The sequence below is a fragment of the Schistocerca serialis genome, chromosome 8, assembly GCF_023864345.2.
Source record: "Schistocerca serialis cubense isolate TAMUIC-IGC-003099 chromosome 8, iqSchSeri2.2, whole genome shotgun sequence".
Classification (NCBI taxonomy): Eukaryota; Metazoa; Arthropoda; class Insecta; order Orthoptera; family Acrididae; genus Schistocerca; species Schistocerca serialis.
The window spans coordinates 631765167-631785638 of NC_064645.1; the positions used below are offsets into that span (position 1 = coordinate 631765167).

The following is a 20472-nucleotide window of genomic DNA, read 5'->3' on the forward strand; positions in this document are numbered from 1 at the left end:
GACTTGACCATTGTTCTGCTGTAACAAGAAATATTATTTATTGGACAAGGTGACAGGTTTCCACTGATCCACAGTACAATTTAATCCTGTGCCCACTGCTATTGTAACAGACAATGTCATTGGGTCAACATAAGAACACATAGGAGTCACCTGCTGCGGGGTGTCATGTTCAACAATGTGCACTGAACAGTGTGTGCTCCAAAACACTTGTACTTGCATCAGTGCTGTACTCCGTCACCACATCTGCCACTGTTACAGAGTGAGTAATTGTCTGACAACCTCGTTCTGTGATGAGGTTTGCACATCAAACACCTGGCCAACTACTCATGGTTTTATTGTTGTCCAGCCACTTTCCTTAGATGCTCACAACAGCAGCATGCAAACAGCCAACCCGCTTTCCAAGATGCTAGTTCCCAGGTGCCGGACTATAACAGTCTGTCCCCCCAAAATTGGTCATCTCAGTGGATTTCCCCATTTACAGCATGTATCATCAGTAGAACAACTCCCCTTCCATTTCTGCTTCATTTAAATACTTTCCTTAATGTCTTATGTGCCTGTAACACCACTAGGCCGTATTCAGTCTTGTGTGGACAGTTACCATAGTGTTGTGGCTTATCAGCGTATATGGGCGTGCATTATTACCTCAGCTCCAGAATATCCTTCAGTGCTTTGAACAAGTTCTTCAACATTTACATCAGAGGCAACTGGTGTTCGACGTCCAAGTTGAAGCATGAATATCTCACGCCGAGTGTCAGCATCAGGCAGTGGAACATAAATAATACGATCGAGACGTCCAGGACGCAAGAGAGCCTACAGTCAGACATCAAGATATTAAGTACTACTGAATAAATGGAAGTGATACAGTACAGTTATTGCAGAAATAATGGGAAAATCATAAATTAATTTTTTAAATATATTTGTTTTTAACATAATACTAAATTCTCATCTTCACACATTTTAAATCACACAGGCTCCCCATAATATTTCCTCCAGCAGTCACTTTATGCTTGGCAACACTGTTTGTCATATAAAAATAACAACAACAACAACAATAACAATCATAATAATATCTACATAAGCTGTACTTCCAAGTCTACTGCATCTAAGTACTAGGTACAAACTATATACATATGAATTTGAGCATATCTGAATGAGAAAAAATAACCTATCTTCAGGTTTTTAACCGTCTTTGGGACTTTTTCTGCATACTACGTCCCGATTACTGCAATTATCTCCTTGTGAGGAACACAATAGTTAAAAAGAAAAGACAAATATATCCACATCTATAGCTGAAATCAAGTTTGTTTCATTAGTAAATTAGGTGATACCAAAGACTTGTCCTATGTCATTTTGGTAGAAATTGTGCTAATTGTCTATAACACATAAAACTCATGAGAGTAAAACTCACATGTGTTTCTATTCAAGGACAATCCTGTACAGCTTAAGTGAAGTGCAGGAGTAAGTCTTCTCTGGAACTACTTTTAAATGACTATGTCTTGATTAACACAAATAATGTTACAATTTTTATTATTGGTTTGCTAAAGTGTGCTTTTCCTACAGTTGGATTTTTTTCAAGATGCGCTATGAAGGCATGCAGTCAGAGATGGTAACCAAAATCGTACATCAAGCAGATGAACACCCACAGGTGCGAACAGCTTCACAACACATAACAGTTTACAATACTGAGTATAGCTATGTTCGGATCATTAAACTGAAGAGGTGTGGAGTGTTATGCTTTTGAAATTGATAGAGAATGACAAAGACAATCTTGCACATATTAACCTACCACAATTTTTGGACTACAGCACATGCACCCTCATATTCAGCCGGGTCATTTTGTGACTTGACTGGTACATCACACTGCAATGTTTTGACACCTGTAACAATGCTATTCTCAGAGTGAGGTGAACTTCCTGCCATGATTTAGCATTTATTTGCACCACAAGATGAAGATGTGCATTAAATTCTTAGTCAGTGATTAACACCAACAATACGAGAAGCTCCTTCACTGTTATATGATCTTGTAGACTGGTGTGGACAGAATGCACAGGCGGGTCCAAGAATTAGTCTCAGGTACTATGGTACACACTTATGTTATCCCACTAGTAAACACAATGTAACAACACTTTCTTCAGTGATAATTCATCAGATGGGAAGTACCCTTGAGGACAAAATTAACGCTCTGAAATTACTTGAACCACCTAAATATAGAAGAATGACAAAAACAGTTAGTCAGTTATAAGGAGGCCACTAGCTCAATGTGTTCTCTAAACCATGCTACAACCTGCCATTTTTCACATATATACATAATGGCAAGAGGTGAAAGAAATAAATGATGAAACAAACCCCAAGAACAACTGGGGATTAAAGCCTGGGCCTCTAGATTTGTAGCATGATATCCACCAGGTCACACTGAGGGTGGGGAAAGTGGTGTTGGCAGTGGGGGACACTATATAGATTTTATGTGAACAGTTGGCTCAAACAGATAATATCCCCCCATGTCCTCAACATGAAGTTTCAAGAACAGATAATAACATTGTTTTGTTACAATGGGTAGGCATAATATTAAAACATTTAACATTATAGTGGAATGCCTTGAATGGAATGCAAACAATGTAATGAGTAAAGCTAACAACTGAATTAAGTAAGAAGTTCAGCATCTTGGAAAGTGAAGGTTAACAGATACAGACAAAAGGAGTATAAACTTAACAAACAGTGTAAAATCCAAGATGGAATAACAGTATAAATTAGGATATATTGCCACTCACCCATGCTCCCTACCCCTTGCCCCATGGCTCCTATCCCCTTAAAAGGCCTAGATGCAAGACATGTGCTGTACATTCTTCCACTACCCCCTACTCTAGTCCACCCGGTTAGCCGTGGGTTAGACGACACGGCTTTCCGGGTGGGAAGGAGCGCTTGGTCCCCAGCACGAATCCACCTGGCGGACTTGTGTCGAGGTCTGGTGAGCCGGCAGGTAGTGTAGCACTATACACCAGACAGGTCACAGGCCCAAAATAATGACGTATGGGATTATTTTTGGTGTGCACCTCATGAAGCTGAGCAAAATCAAGTAATATCAAGTAATGCAAGTGTTAGTATAATCTGGCTTCTGTAAGAAATTCACAGCAGTAATCAATCATTGTAATTAAGTGGTGTAAAATGTTATTTTTCATGATGTGTGGCTACATATAGCCTACGAGTTACATAATATGCATTTCATTGAACTGAACTACTTTTTTTTTTGTGACAAGTTATGTATTACCTTTTACATGAAAATATGTTTAAGATTTTTTCTACCCGCAGCCTTGAGGACCATTTCACTTGGATCTATGAAAGGTACATTAGCATATGTGCCTTTCTTTGTAATTATTTATTGTTTATTCTTGTTTTTCTGACATGTTTTACATCCTGGAGGTTCTCCTCATTATGGATCTACTGGAAAGGAAAGTACACCTAATCTAATCTATGTTGTTACATATCATCGTCGTTATCACCACCACCACCACCACCACGGTTGTCATAAACTTTACTCCAATTACGTGAATCCATGTTGCATCTGAATATTTTCTATCATCATCTACCCACTTTCCATTATCTCATCACCTCAGTCTCTTATTGGCTCTTGGAAGCTAGAAAAGTACTTCATAATAGCAATAATTATTCCACACCAAGGTGCTGCCTGATCCATTTGTTTGTTTTCCTGTCTCTCAAGAGTATTTCCAATAAGTATCTCTCTGTTGCTTGATGAGCTACTTCAGTTTTCAAAAGGTTCTCTCATTACAAGTGCATTTCTCACTGCCATCACTTAAAATTAACAACACACTTTAACTGTAAGCCTTCCTTTTTACAGTGTTCATTGTAGTTTAATTTATCCTTATTGTGAATGATTTTCAAGCCTACTTTTAAATTTACACTAGGCAGTTTTTCTACTCATTGTTGTAGTATATCTGCACCAGAGGCAAACCTCTGAGAAATTCCTTATGCGCAGTAGTTTTTAGGGATATTAATCCTTTTTAAGCTTTATTACAATTCCAAATTTCACTACTCTGGTGAAGTATAATGCATGCTGCAGCACTGATATGCAAATTCTTCAAGATACTAGCATTAAGTTAAATCAATGCTTTGTTCCTTGGGTCCTGTCAGTAGAGATTTCATTTATGAATCTCAAACAAAGGGACAATTCATATTCATTCCTACATTCTACAATTTAATTCACAATATTCAAATGGTGATTTTCAGTTCTACAGCCAGTTTGCTGCTTTGCTTGATGACAATCTAATGTTTTTTCTATGTGGTTGGCAATAATTTTAGTGAATATGTTGCACATACCAGAAAGCTGACTAATAAGTCTACAGAATTTTATGTCATTTCAGTTTCTTTTGCTATGAAGGACAATAAGTACAATATTGTTCCAGTTTTTGGGCAATCCTCTTTTTTTTTTTTTCTTCCCCCCCCCCCCCCCCCCCAGGCGATCTGCTAACAATTTTGTAATTTTGTTCTGTACAACTTTTCCTACAACTTAAATAACTGAAGCACCAGGTGCCTTCGCTTCCTCCCTACTTTGAATGGCTTTGTACCTCTACATCTCTTCCAGTACTAAACTGAGAATGTCATTATTTTCAAGATAAATTATGTATGTTTCTTTTTCATCTTTTGCACGATATTTAAAGATATCTAAGAATGTTTGTACAGTTTTCTCTCTGTGTTAGTTACTGGCCATCACCCATTTTAAATGATAAAATATTGTGTCTAAAAAACAAAATTTCCTTTTTTGTATTCTTCGTAGTTTTATTTTTTTTCTATTATTTCTCTTATCACAGTTTTATTGCATCTTCTCTCACATTGTGTCAAACACACTTATGATTAGTTCTGATTAAATCAACAAATTTTATCATGTCACATTTATCATTTGCCTGAAACTCAGACCTCAGTTTATTTAGCTGCCTTGTTCTACCTCAGATTTTTTGTCTTTTGTACCTGCAACATCCTTTGCTGTTTGCAAAACTTCCTTTGTTAAATAACATTCTTTGCTGTTTGCAAAGCTTCCTTTGTTAAATAACTGTAATACTATTTACAATAGATTACTACTCAGCACAGAGGAGGTGTTTAACTGCAAATAGACACTTTTAACAGACTTTTTTACTTATTACAGTGCGTCTCTGGACAAACACACACACACACACACACACACACACACACACACACACACGGCCACTCTCATCTTCAGGTGTTGTAGCTCCACTGGGGAAAATGGTGATCTCAGCTGGCAGCTAGAGTGGGTAGTGGGGTACAGAAGAGGTGTGGGGTGGGAAGAGGGAGGGACAGAAGTGCAGGCATTTGGGAAGATACTCTAGCGCTGTCTGTGGGAGTACGCAGACATGTTGACGACAGGATGGTGGGTTATTAGGTACAGCATCGAGTGAGCATAGCATGGTGGGGCAGGGGAATGGAGAGCAGAGAAACACAGAGGATTTTGCAAGTGAGCTGGAGTGAGAGCAGGGAAGGGAATGAGGCTAACAAAGGTTGAGGCCAGGGGAGTTACAGGAAGCATCCCGATAACCTGGGCTGTGAAGCAGTCAACTAAGTAATACATATTAAGTTCTGTGGCATGCTTGGAAAATGGGGGATCCAGCTTTCTCTTGGCCATCCTTCTGCAACAGTAATTCATGCAGACAGACAGCCTGTTACTGATCATGCACACCTAGTATGCCATATAGAGACAGGTTGCTTTTACAGGTGACACTGACTTTGACAAAGTGAGAAATGCATGTGACAGGACTTGAGTAGGGGGTACTGTATTGTACATTACTGGGGGCCCAGAAATGACAAAGAGGATCTATCCCCACCGCGGCCACAGTGGTCCATAACCCCATGACGATTACCGCAGTCCACTTCACACCTCCGCCGCCCCACACCGAACCACTCTGTCAGGGTTATTGTGCAGTTCGGCCCCCAGTTGATCCCCCCCATCCACAGAGAATGTCTCACACCAGACGAGTGCAACCCCTATGTTTGCATGGTAGAGTAATAGTGGTGTATGTGTACGTGGAGAACTTGTTTGCGCAGCAATTGCCAACATAATGTAGCTGAGGCGGAATTAGGGGAAACAGCCCACATTCGCTGAACCAGATGGAAAACCGCCTAAAAACCATCCACAGACTGGCCGGCTCACCAGACCTCAACACAAGTCCACCAGGCGGATTCGTGCTGGGGACCAAGCGCTCCTTCCCACCCGGAAAGCCGTGCCGTCTAACGCACGGCTATCCGGGTGGACTAGAGTAGGGGGTAGTGGAAGAATGTACAGCACATGTCTTGCATCTAGGCCTTTTAAGGGGATAGGAGCCATGGGGAAAGGGGTAGGGAGCATGGGTGAGTGGCAATATATCCTAATTTATACTGTTATTCCATCTTGGATTTTACACTGTTTGTTACGTTTATACTCCTTTTGTCTGTATCTGTTAACCTTCACTTTCCAAGATGCTGAACTTCTTACTTAATTTAATCTTCTAAAGCAAGCTACTTTTAAATACACTCTTTCTTCTGGAGAAGAGTTTGAAGGAAAAACATAACTGTTCTCAGCACATTCTACTAACATATATAGCTCAATCATTTCTGATATAATATCCAAAGTTTCTCAGTGAGGAACTTGTTCTGTACACAGTCTTTGTCCTACTCTGACATTAAAATCCTCTGATATCATTTCATAATGGGATTTGCTGTCATTTAACAGTTTCTGCGTTACTTTGCAGAGATCTTCTAGCTCTTCATCAGAATGTGAGCATGCTGATCCATGTACTTGAATGATCTCTATGGTTTATTTGTTATTCTGCATGAAATTCCTTCAGTATCATTACTAATGTTTTTAACTGTCTTGTTTACAATAAAGCTTGTCTATACAAAAGTTAAAAAACAAAGCATATTGGAATTTAATGTCTCATTGATATTGAAGCACTTTTCAACTGCAGAAGAAAGTGGAATGAATCCAGCTATTCTCTTATTGATAAAAAGGAAGTCATCACAGGTGGAGCCAAGCTTGGGTGGTACAAGAATGGGGGAAAGAAGTCAACTGTGTCCTTTTCAAAAGAACCATCCCAGTATTCACAGAACCATTTAATCGTTCACTTTAATCTTGTAAAATATAAATCTAGATGGATGTGATTTCAACACCGATCTTCCCAAATGCGAGTCCAATACCATAATCTGTTTGACAGAATCATGTTTAACCTAAAGTGATGCATGTAAATTTCACAAAACTAGTCTTAAGATTATCAGACGTGAATTTAGGCACCTCCCAAATGTGTGTCCATTGTCATGAAATAGCTAGGTCAGTCATGCATACTACACTACAGACCACGCACAGTGCACAGTACATGGACTTCTCATGTACCTCCCTCCTTGGTAAGAGAGAAAGGCCAACACAAAGAACAACTTTTTTATGGTTGCTGTCGATTCATATTGCTAAAATTTGATATATATAACTTCAACTGCTAAAATTTTTGATTCAGTGATATTACTCACCTTGTCAATCCTGTCAGGGCGATTTGTAGCACCAACAACTGTCACATTGCCCAGAGGAGTGACACCATCCATCTCAGTTAACAGTTGTGCGAGAACACGTTCCTGTACATTGTTGGTACCGCTACCATCTCCTCTCACACCACCCAAGGCATCCAACTCATCAAAAAACACAATCGCAGGCGCTACTAGTCGTGCTCTGCGGAAGACTTCACGAACTGCTCGTTCAGATTCTCCTACCCACTTGCTAAACAGCTCTGGTCCCTAAGGTAAGTTATAAATACAAAAGTATAATTAATCCTTTAGCAAGCCTCACACCATGTTCAATAATTGTAAGCAGATATGAAGTTAAATTAATTCCTCATCACAAATCATTACAAAACCCTTTAATACAATAAACAGATCCAGAAGAATGGTGACAAAATTTCAAAAGTGAAACAAAATTATACACAAGCTGTACCTCTGGTGGACTATTTAGCAACATCATTGTACACTACAGAAATTAGAAGGCAACATTCTTAGATGGTATTAACAAAAAGTTAGTTACTTATAGTAGTACATTACAGCATTCTGAACTCTGTAAATATGTGCTGGAAGCAAATGTATTAAAAATTGGAGGAAAGGCCAAGGTAATATAAAAACACAAGAAAGATACAGACATTAACTGTAATAAATACAGAGGTTTAAGTCTGCTTGATGCTTCTTAATATTTATACATAGCCAGAACTTTTAATGATGGACTAAAAAGAATATAATCATTAAGTAACAGATGGGTGTAAGAAAAGGATTTTCCACCATGGAGTCTCCATTTGATATCAACTTGTTGAATCGTAAAGGGAAGTTAACCAAGAAATACATTAGGTTTCCTGGACCAAGAAAGAGTTTAACTTTGTCAGTAGAGAAATGTAAGGGATCTAATGAAATGCAAAGGAGATCACTGAGGAATTTTACTGGCTGCCAAACATATTTATGAAAACATGACAACTGTGATAGATACTGATGGGAAATTTGAAGAAGCAATATGCATACCCTCAGGGCGGCATTCAGCAGCTCCAGTCTACAATGTGTGCATACTGGATTGTTGTAGTGTAGTGATTCATTTGTCATGGTCATCAGAGATCAGATGTCACTCACAAGATCTGTCTGTGAGGCCTGTTTTGACTCTGTAGAAAGTAAAAGTGCTGAGTTTTGAGGTAAACAGCATTTGCAACATTCATTCTACGGTACAACCATGCCCCAACAATGAATACATACTCCTACTGAACAACCTCAGCCACTTACAGAGGGTCGCACTGGTGGCCTGCAGGAATCCGGACGGATGTATCGATGACTGCAGCACGTGTTGAGCACAATGTATTGTATCGTGTGTTGCTGTTTTCATCAGTGGTCTTTGGGACATCCCACAACCGTAGACCAGGTTCCAGATGTCCAAGTAGTACAGACACATTTCAAGATTGATGTGTTGTGCAACCAACAGTGGCCAATGAATATAATCCAAGGAAATGTTGCACCTGCTGTGTCACCATGGACAATTGGGAGCTGTCTGCTTGCAGCAGGATTAAGAACATGGTTGCTACTGGCCAGGTTACCACTAACACCACAGTATTTCTAAGCATGGCTACTCTGGTATTGTGACAGATTTAACTAGAGAGCGGAATGGTGTTCAGTTGTCTTCAGTGATGAGAGTAGATTTTTGTCCGTATGTGTGTACGGGGTAGACCTGGGGAGAGGCCAATTCCGGAGTGCATTTGCCCATGACACAGAGACACCATCTTACACTTCATGGTGTGAGAGGGGAGAAGGATACATCAGTTACAACTCACAGTCACATTTGGTGTTTCTGCAGAGTAAAGTAACCAGTGCCCACTATATTGCACATATTGTTATCCTTGTGATACTGCCATCTCTTCAACAAGAATGTAATGTGCTTTTCCAGTAGGATAATGCATGTCCATGTACAGCTGCTGTGACACAACTTGCTCTTTGTAGTGAAAACAGCCTGAGCCAGCAAGATCACCAGATCTTTCACCAACTGAACTTACACTGAACACCAAAGAATCTGGTGTAGGCATGCATGTTCAAATACACATATATGTAAACAGGCAGAATACGGTGGTGCGGTTGGCGATGCCTATGTAAGGCAACAAGTGTCTGGCACAGTTGTTAGATTGGTTACTGTTGCTACAATGGCAGGTTATCAAGATTTAAGTGAGTTTGAGCATGGTGTTATAGTCAGAGCACGAGTGATGGGACACAACGTCTCCGAGGTAGCGATGATGTGGGGATTTTCCCATACGACCATTTCACGAGTGTACCACGAATATTAGGAATCCAATAAAGCATCAAATCTCTGACATTGCTGTGGCCAGAAAAAGATCCTGCAAGAACAGAACCAACAACAACTGAAGAGAATTCAACGTGACAGAAGTGCAACCCTTCCACAAATTGCTGCAGATTTCAACGTTTGGCCATCAACAAGTGTCAGCATATGAACCATTCAACGAAACATCATTGATATGGGCTTCTGGAGTTGAAGGGCCACTCGTGTACCCTCAAGGGCTGCACGCCATATAGCTTTATGTCTCAACTGAGCCAGTCAACAGAGACTTCGAACTGCTGGTGACTGGAAACATGTTGCCTGGTCGGACAAGTCTCACTTCAAATTGTATCAAGCAGATGGACGTGTACAGGTATGGAGACAACTTCATGAATCCAAGGACCTTGCATGGCAGCAGGGGACTGTTTGAGCTTGTGGAAACTCTGTAATGGTGTGGGGCATGTGTAGTTGGAGTGATATGGGACCCCTGATACATCTAGATACATTTCTAACACGTGACGCATATGTAAGCATCTTGTCTGATCATCTGCATCCATTCATGTCCATTGCGCATTCTGACGGACTTGGGCAATTCCAGCAGGACAATGCGACACCCCACATGTTCAGAATTGCAAGTGGCTCCAGGAACACCCTTCTGAGTTTAAACACTTCCGCTGGCCACTTAACCCCCAGACAAAAACATTATTGAGCACATCCAGGATGTCTTGCAACATGCTGTTCAGAAGAGATCTCCCTCCCCTTGTACTCTTACAGATTTATGGACCAGCTCTGCACGATTCATAGTGTCAGTTCCCTCCAGCACTACTTCAGGCATTAGTCGAGTCCATGCCACGTTGTGTTGCGGCACTTCTGTGTGCTAAAGGGGGCCCTGCATTATATTAGGCAGGTGTACCAGTTTCTTTGGTCTTCAGTGTACACGGCACATAATGAAGCGGGTATTTACTCATTCTTCACAGCCGGCAAGAACCATTGCCAAATAACAACAAAAGGTGCAAGATGCTTAACACATTCTACTGCAGCTGCCACTTGGCACCCTCATAATTGTCTGCATGTAAGAATACGTGCCTGCACTACTGCACTGTGTACTGATGTGACTTTACTCTGACGTGTTTCATTTGGCCTGAAGTTTTTATCAAATATTATAAACTTCCTGTTATCACTTGTCAATACAATAACCTTGTCCTTAATGATTTTGCATCTTTTGCATGGAGTGTAGTTTATCTTCTAAATTTTTTAATATTTATATTGATGTTGCCATCTGAGGTGGGATTCTATCATTAACACAGGGGCTGAGCTGCATGACTCAGCACTGACGAATTCTGTGTGTTACACTAATGACCTCATTCTGTGTTTTGAGAAGAGGACAACATGCATAGTGTGACTCAACAAAATATGTATCAAATATAACAGTTCGTTACTCAGTTGTTTAATCACCTATAGATCATTTACAAAATATCAGATATGATATCTCAATTGACAAAGGAAACAATTTTTAAAAAATTAACTAATTCATACGTACAGTAATATTATCTATTGTAGCTCAAAATTAACATGTTGTGTTGTTGATTTTGCTATATTGAATAATCACTGCCTTTGTAGCATGAATTATTTAAGAGGTTTCCTTTAACTGACATTTTCAATACTTAGATGTTAGTTTTCTCCTTAACTGCATAAACAAAGAATATGGCGATCAACAAAGTAAGAAGACTGGAAAATATAAAGATACTATAAGATGTTATTAGGTAGGTAAGAGCATTTCAGTATCTTGGAAGTACAATCATAAGGATTTGAGATGCCTCCAGCAAGTGAAAACTTGTATTGCTATAGTGAAGGAGACATTTACTAGAAAGAGAAGATTATTATGTGGCAAACTAGACAAAAGTTTGAGACAAAGTCTGGCTCTTATTACATGTAATGAATGCTGCTGTTTATTTGATAACTGCTGGAAGTTCTTACAAGAGAAAAACAATATATATTTTAAGCAAAAATGCTGTCTGAACCATTTTGGTTGAGATTTCTCTTATGACAACAAAAACAACACAAATTGAAAATAAACAAGTTTGACATTGTATGGGGAATAATTAATGGACATCTAAATTCAAAACATATACAAATTTTTATAAGTGGGTTGCTCTCCCAGCATCACTATAGCACAGTATTTTGTGGGTTTTGAATAAGAAACAAAAAAGATCAAGTGGAGAAATGAATTTTTAAGACTTATCAAAAGATACGGGCACACAGGACCATGGCAAGACAAGGAAAATATGAGGACTAAATGGGCAATAGAGGGCCTGTACAGAAAGAAGAAAGAGAGAAAAACCTGCAGTAACAATGCTATTAACAAGGATAAATATCAAAGTAGCACGCACCACCCTACGTTGCTGGTTAATATTACTGTTCGCTGACACAATTATCAATAAGGATACATGTATTATGCACATACTGTAACTAACGGGAAGCAATGGCAACCTGCTTCTGTTAAAATTTTAAAGAAAAGCTGATCCATGCACTGACTTTTCATGCACAAAAGAGCTATGAAGCAGTCTGCTTTAAAGAGTCTTCAAATAAACAAATTTAGAATAGCTTTTCTGACTGTTCTTCCCTTTTTGTTACACGATACCATGGGAGTGATACATGGCCTTTTATTGTCTATGAATACATAAATGATACGGTGCACAGTGCCAGAGGCTCCATAAGACTGTTTGGAAATGATGCTGTTGAGCATAGGGATGTTTCAGTTTAAAGAGAAACTGTATCCAAACGCAGTAATACCTGCAGAGAATCGACACTTGGTCCAGGAAAGTTGCAGTTGACCTTGAATATAAACAAATTTGAGGTATTACACATACACAAGCAGAAAGAGCCATTATTGTTTCTGCTTATCAGTTGCCAGAAACAACAACCATGATAAAATATCTAGGAGAGATCTAAAGTGGAATAACTATGCACAATTAATAGCTCATTGGAAGAATGGTACATGCGTGCAATTCACCCATAAGAAAGGTAGCTTACAAATACCTCATTTGACCAATTCTTGAGCATTACTCAGCAATTTGTGACCCTGAAGAAGTGGAACAAACACAAGAATCACAAAGATACAAAGAAAACAACCAGATATCATTATTCATTTAGGAAGCATGAGAGCATCTCAGAGGCCCATCAAACTCCAATAAGAAATGCACTTGTGCATCATGGAGAAGGTTACTGGCAATGTCCTGTGGATATATGTCCCTTGAAGAGTCAAGCAACATTTTCCTAACTTACTGACACCATGTACCACCATAGATTGGAAAATCTGAATTACATCCTCTGCCTGGGCTTCAAATACCTTTCAATATCCACTGAAATGAAGAACACCCTACACAAAATCCTTTCCAAATATGTATTCCTCTGTTTGCCTTAAAAGTGAAATATCTGTCACATTGGTCACACCATATAAATGATCAAGATGTATAACCTGTCTCATGCATCCTCCCATCACATCTTACCAGCCCTGTCAGTGACATATCTAATCCCAACAAAGCCAGGGTCCCTGTGAAAAATGCCATGTCATCAGCTCCGCTAAAACTTACACAGTTTTTTAATGTGAGAATGGCCACCATATATCCACCACACCACAGCCTAGGGCAAGTTTGATACTCTAGTGACAGAGTATGTTGCTCAATAGAATATGGTTTACTTCAATGATAGTTTTATGAGCTGTGCCTTCTGTATCTTCCAGTCACCTGCCCTCCCTCCGCACAAAAGCAGCTTCTCTGAATCATACAGGTTGGAGCTATCACACTGTGGCGTCATGCAAACCTTCAGGCATATATCTCTACTAGTCATTGTGCTACACAACTATCTCCATTCCCAGTCCCACCTCATTTCTTGCCTCTCATGTCACAAGCTCCTTAGGTATCTTTGTCTCCACCATAGTCAGATTTATCTGTCTATGTACTTTGTTCACATTGTTTTCTTACAGGAGGAGAGAGTGATTAAAGGATGGAAGCTTTGTGATGTTCTGAGATGTATGTGTCTACACTACACAAATCAGTTAGCTACAAGGTGAGTGATGGCCTTTCTCCATTCTTTTTTGTGGTTTATACACTGTAATTTTCATTATATTAATATTTAAAACACTTTATTCTCAATTGTAGCTTTCTATGCTAACAATTTGTTTTGCAATTTCAGAATATAAGCAACTAACTTTTATTGAGATGAAATTTAACTTGCTCTCTGTTGCAAGTGCTTTAGCAATCATAGTCTTTGAACACCCAGGTGGTCCAAACATCAGAACACCACGTGGCGGTGAGATACCAAGACGTGAAAAGGCTTGAGGATGACGCAGTGGCCACTCCACTGCTTGGCGAAGCTTGAGTTTCAAATCATGTTGGCCACCAATGTCACTCCACTGCACCTGTTCTAATGGAAGACATGCTGTAGTATTAAAGGCAACTTCACAGCAATGATAATCCCTCAAAAATTTATACAAAACAGAAAATATATCCATGTCATAATAATCAATAGCTCAAAGAAACTAGGATACTATTCCACAAATCTTCTTCAGTTTACAATGATAGTTACACTATATTATATATTAAAAAATAAAGATTCCATGACTTACCAAACGGGAAAGCGCTGGTAGATAGACACAATAAAAAAACACACGAACACACACACACAATTTCAAGCTTTCGCAACCAGTCCTGAATCCCTGAACCATTACACTAACAACCTGAAAACAGCTTTTGCATCCCGCAACTACCCTCCTGACCTGGTACAGAAGCAAATAACCAGAGCCACTTCCTCATCCCCTCAAACCCAGAATCCCCCACAGAAGAACCACAAAAGTGCCCCACTTGTGACAGGATACTTTCCGGGACTGGATCAGACTCTGAATGTGGCTCTCCAGCAGGGATACGACTTCCTCAAGTCCTGCCCCGAAATGAGATCCATCCTTCATGAAATCCTCCCCACTCCACCAAGAGTGTCTTTCCGCCGTCCACCTAACCTTCGTAACCTCTTGGTTCATCCCTATGAAATCCCCAAACCACCTTCCCTATCCTCTGGCTCCTACCCTTGTAACCGCCCCCAGTGTAAAACCTGTCCCATGCACCCTCCCACCACCACCTACTCCAGTCCTGTAACCCGGAAGGTGTACACGATCAAAGGCAGAGCCACGTGTGAAAGCACCCACGTGATTTACCAACTGACTTGCCTACACTGTGACGCATTCTATGTGGGAATGACCAGCAACAAACTTTCCATTCGCATGAACGGACACAGGCAGACAGTGTTTGTTGGTAATGAGGATCAGCCTGTAGCTAAACATGCCTTGGTGCACGGCCAGCACATCTTGGCACAGTGTTACACCATCCGGGTTATCTGGATACTTCCCACTAACACCAACCTATCCGAACTCCGGAGATGGTAACTTGCCCTTCAATATATCCTCTCTTCCCGTTATCCACCAGGCCTCAATCTCCGCTAATTTCAAGTTGCCGCCACTCATACCTCACCTGTCATTCAACAACATCTTTGCCTCTGCACTTCCGCCTCGACTGACATCTCTGCCCAAACTCTTTGCCTTTAAATATGTCTGCTTGTGTCTGTATATATGTGTGTGTGTGTGTGTGTGTGTGTGTGTGTGTGTGTGTGTGTGTATATACCTGTCCTTTTTTCCCCCTAAGGTAAGTCTTTCCGCTCCCGGGATTGGAATGACTCCTTACCCTCTCCCTTAAAACCCACATCCTTTCGTCTTTCCCTCTCCCTCCCTCTTTCCTGATGAAGCAATCGTTGGATGCGACAGATTGAAATTTTGTGTGTGTGTTTGTGTGTATTTTTTATTGTGTCTATCTACCAGCGCTTTCCCGTTTGGTAAGTCATGGTATCTTTGTTTTTAATATATTTTTCCCATGTGGAATGTTTCTTTCTATTTTATTTACACTATATTATTTTAGACTGACAAGAAATGTTTATGTAGAGACTGCTAAAATATGAACATCTACAGCAGTGCTACATACAGAAAAATACATAACAAGAGCTCATAACTTTTATACCAGTTCCCTCATTGGGAAAAGCATACAGACAGGAATCAGGACACAATAAAGTAAAACAATAGGTGCTATACAGAAGGAAAAGTCACTGCACATACATATCTGGAAATATACAGTTTAGGAAACAAGTTGGAGAAATAAATTCCAGAACAGTCTTTCATTTTACTTTTCTTTTTACATTGTTCCCAAAGGATCAATTACCAAAAGAGTTGTAGCACCTAAGGCACCCTCTACAGCAACCCCAATTAACACAAAAAAACATTTTTAGGAGCTTATCTACTGCCCAATGCTTCAATAGAGTCAACAGAAGACAAAGAATCTCTTGTCGGTCAAATAAACCAGAAGCATGATGGAAATAAAGAAGCACTTTTTCCCAGAAATATCCCTTTCAGGAATTTATACTCAGTATTTACTTTCCATTTTTCTTTAGATAATTAAATACCACTACAATATTAACTCTTGCTGTACAATTATGAGTGGAATGGAAAACAACTGGTAATCCATTTTTATTTCTAAACCCATAAGTTTTTACCTATCTGGTGTCTGCACTGAAGTTTTCATTAGTCCAGCACATCACCATGTTTACTCCATTTTTCCCTATTTCCTATATTCTCTTTCCTGTGATGCAAGGACTGCCTGAAAAGTTTTGAAACCTACATATATTCAGCACTTGTATGTTCTATTTACTTTGTCACATCAACACCATTTATTTGTATTGCAATAGTGTATAACTGAACATTTCCGTGTCAGCACTAACATTAATTCTTTTTATTTCAATCTGGAGCAGATGCAAAAACATTTGTTACATTTTGATAGTGTTCATAATAAAATGGAAAATTTTAAAAGTCATTAATGTCTTATGTTTTCAATTCAGTTTGTGTGTGTGTGTGTGTGTGTGTGTGTGTGTGTGTGAGAGAGAGAGAGAGAGAGAGAGAGAGAGAGAGAGAGACTAACATACTATTCTGAAATTTCTGAAGTGTTTATTAATATAGATCCATTTTTAGAATTTCATGACCTCTAATAGCTTTAATGAATACCGGTTTTACTTGTTAAAAATGTGAGGGACAGTACGCATGTGAAATGTGTACTTCATACACTGAAAGTTAACAGTTTTTTATCAGTGTCTTGCAGTCATTACACCAGTGTTCTCTTCACTCATCCCTCCCTCTTGAACCATATACATTATCGGTTACATGTGAAAGATGAAGGATGCAATGTGGTCTGACTTCGCCATGGCTGCCAATGTGCAGAAGGCAAATACCAGTGATTTTGGGAGTGAAATGAAAACCTAATTTTCTGGACCAATACAAACTCCAAGGCAATATTACACATGACACTGAACTTGTTGAAAGGAATAAAATAAAACGCAGCATTATTCTACATACAAGCAGAGACTCTGGATTTATTCAGGATAACTGCAAGTGTATGACTGGCAAATCATTATGTACTAATGCATTACAGCACATTGCCATGGCTGTCAAATTTCATTAACATGAAATATTAGGGAGTGAATGTTACTGACATTAAGAAAGTCCTCTATTGATACATATTACAAAAAACAAGCAGAAAGTAGTTTAGGCAAACAACCAAAGTGCTGTCAACATGCAAATGGGAGAGTGATGTGCCCATACCTTCAGTAAGGAGGACACTCTGCACTTTGATAACACGTCTCTAGGTAAGAGCACAAGAGCCAGCAGATGAAATACTAACAAGCTACCTCGGCTACACATATTTCAAAATCACTCCAACTGGTTTAGAAGTTTCCAGAAATTAGGAAAGCGGCAAGGAAAAGTAGAAGCTACACAACAAGACACCCTGTGAACATGAAACTAATAGCCACTGGCACACTATAAATAGGGGATCATCACAAATCTGAGCAGCAGTATGGTACTCATCGCAGCACAGGGGCAGTCGGGGTCAGAAGGTGCTCCTAGATACTTTGGAGTTCACAAGTAAAGCCTCAGTGTCACAAAGCTGAGCACCATGCAGCAGTAAGCAATCTGCAAGAATGACTGTATTCCATTTCACAGAACAACACATTGTTGCATCCCTGCTAGTTGGGGATATTACTTGAGCAACAATGAACTGTGGATTGGCTTTGTTGTAACATCATAAGAAGCAGTTACTTGAAATTTTCAGTGTAGATCCAAACCAACCGATGCAAGAAAACTGTGCTGCTTGATGAAGACAAAGAAGGCAACTGTCATATGACAGGATGGCGAATGTGTAGTTTACACAGTATGCGTCCACAGAGAAATATCATCATGTAAAATGGTGCAGGTGACAGCAGCAGTGTAATGGATCAGACTGTTTACCTAGTGCATAAGGAAATTTATCTGCTGAACTTTGACTAATATGTATGTGTATAAAGTCAGTAATGGTCTAACAAAACCAACTGAAGTAAAAGGCACACGGGTTGCATTTTCATGTACAAGGTCCATTCAAATGAAACCTGGTCAGTGCACCTACCTTTACCTTACATGTAAGGCGGCGCCAAGTAACTGCGGGTATGGTGGCGCCATCTACTGGCAGAGAGACTGACACATGCACACCATTTGGTGTTGCATGGTGCCAGTGTGGTTTCACACCGAAGAGAAGGTGGTCACACAAGTTATCGTCCACTACCAAACGTGCGGGCCACAAGGGCCCACTGCTTGTCGAGTTCCTGGAACGGGGAATCACTGTTAATGCCCAGCGTTATAAAGCCACTTTACAGAACCTTAGACGAGCTAGCAAGTCAAAACGCCAAGGCATGTTGTCCAATGGCGTTATCCTCCAGCATGATATTGCCCATCCACACATGGCCAATGCAGTAAAGACACCCATGCAGCAGTTTCAGTGGGAAACACTGGAACATCCACCGTTCAGTCCCGACCTTCCACCGTGTGACTTTCATGTGCTTGAACCTCTAAAACAAGCTATTTGCAGACATCGATTTGCAATGGATGACAAAGTGTGTGACTGGGTCCAGGTCTGGATCTGACAGCAGCCTACTAGCTTCTTCAAGGATGGAATTGACCAGCCAGTGTCGCAATGGGATAAATGCACCAGTTTTGGTGACTATTTTTGAGTATGTGCACTGTGTATAACTACATTTTTGAGTTAATAAAATCGTTACCATTACTTTACACTATTGACCGGGTTTCATTCAAATGCCCCTTATATATGAACAAAAAAGAGATAGAAGCAATACTGCAATATTCATGGAAGTGGGGCACTGTCACACGGGTAAGTTTTGTCACAATTAAATGTTGATAAGCATATGTTGTGACTTGCTAAGTACACTACTGACAATCTGAATTCTGCCTAATGGAAGGGGTCCTCTTTGCAGCCATTTTCTCATTCACAGTACTTCCAGCATCTTTTATATCCACCCGTCTATTCAAAATGCAAGGCATTTTGTAGCATGTTATAATAGAATTCAAGGCTGCTGTTTCAATAACAAGAATTTTTGTTTATAGGATAAAAGCACTCTCTTTCAATATATTATTAGCCTTCTGAATAGTATAATTAACAAAACTGTTGATATACCTGTCTCAGAATATGACAATTTTTTTATTATCTGTTGACAGAAAGAGGTGCGATTCCATACACTGAAATACTAACTTGTCCTCTAAATGTAAGTTATTAGTGTGTGGAATATACATTTAGTTGTAAGTCATAAATCAAAATTGGTATGTTACACAAATAATTTGTTTTATGCTCTTTCATTTCCTCAAAAAGATGACAGGCTCCATGAGACAACACTACATCATACAGTGGATGAGAAGATGATGTGAGATGTGCACCACACCGCTTGTTTTGTGACAATTTATTCCCCAGTTAACAAATATAAAATTTGTTTCTGCTGGCTTGTCAGGTACAACAGAAAACAAGGAAATCTTTTTAACAGGTATTTAGAATCATAACAACAATTATCTAATTAAGGATGGAGTCCCATTTCTGGTTAGACAAAGATGGGTGAGTAAGATCTTGATACAGAAATCATCATAATAATGATGGACTGTCCACGAGAGACATTGTAATTATAAATCAATACAACTGTACTCTGATATTCATAATATTGTCATTATTCCATCCTGGATTTTCAATTGTTTTATTTTAATTAGACTCTAATGTAATCTGGGGACTTTCTAAAAGCAGATCTGGCTGATTCCAGTAATACATGTGGACACCTTCATGGAGGTAGAAGAAATGGGAGTGAAATAGCTGTTAAATCGGACACAGCGACCTCCTCAGAGAATCTTGGTCCTCGCAGATCAGAGATAGAAAAGATTAGTATGATTTTAGTAAACTGCAGGGGCATCCAAGGAAAGGTCCCAGAATTAGTATCACTTATTGAAGGTTATAATGCACAAATAGTATTGGGAACAGAAAGCTGGTTAAGCCAGATGTCAATGACAACGAAATCCTATTTTCAAACTGGAATGTTTATCGTAAAGATAGGTTAGTCGCCAATGGTGGTGGCATGTTTATTGCAATAAAAAATTCGATAAAATCTAGCAAGGTTCTCATAGATTCCAAATGTGAATTAATCTGGGTGAAATTGATTATCAAAGAACGGTCAAAAATGGTGAT

The 20472-nt window shown here is 39.5% G+C and overlaps 1 protein-coding gene across 3 annotated transcripts in view; it reads right to left on the reverse strand.

Annotated features, from left to right (window-relative positions):
• Positions 1 to 20472, reverse strand: part of LOC126416269 (ATPase family protein 2 homolog) — a 78042-nt gene that overhangs the window by 11313 nt on the left and 46257 nt on the right. For all 3 annotated transcript variants that reach the window (XM_050083908.1, XM_050083907.1, XM_050083906.1), the window contains exons 7-9: positions 14046 to 14255; positions 7522 to 7782; positions 643 to 810 (exon numbers count right to left, since the gene is read on the reverse strand). In XM_050083908.1, the coding sequence (XP_049939865.1) occupies positions 643 to 810; positions 7522 to 7782; positions 14046 to 14255 (639 nt within the window). The remainder of the gene's footprint in view (positions 1 to 642; positions 811 to 7521; positions 7783 to 14045; positions 14256 to 20472) is intronic.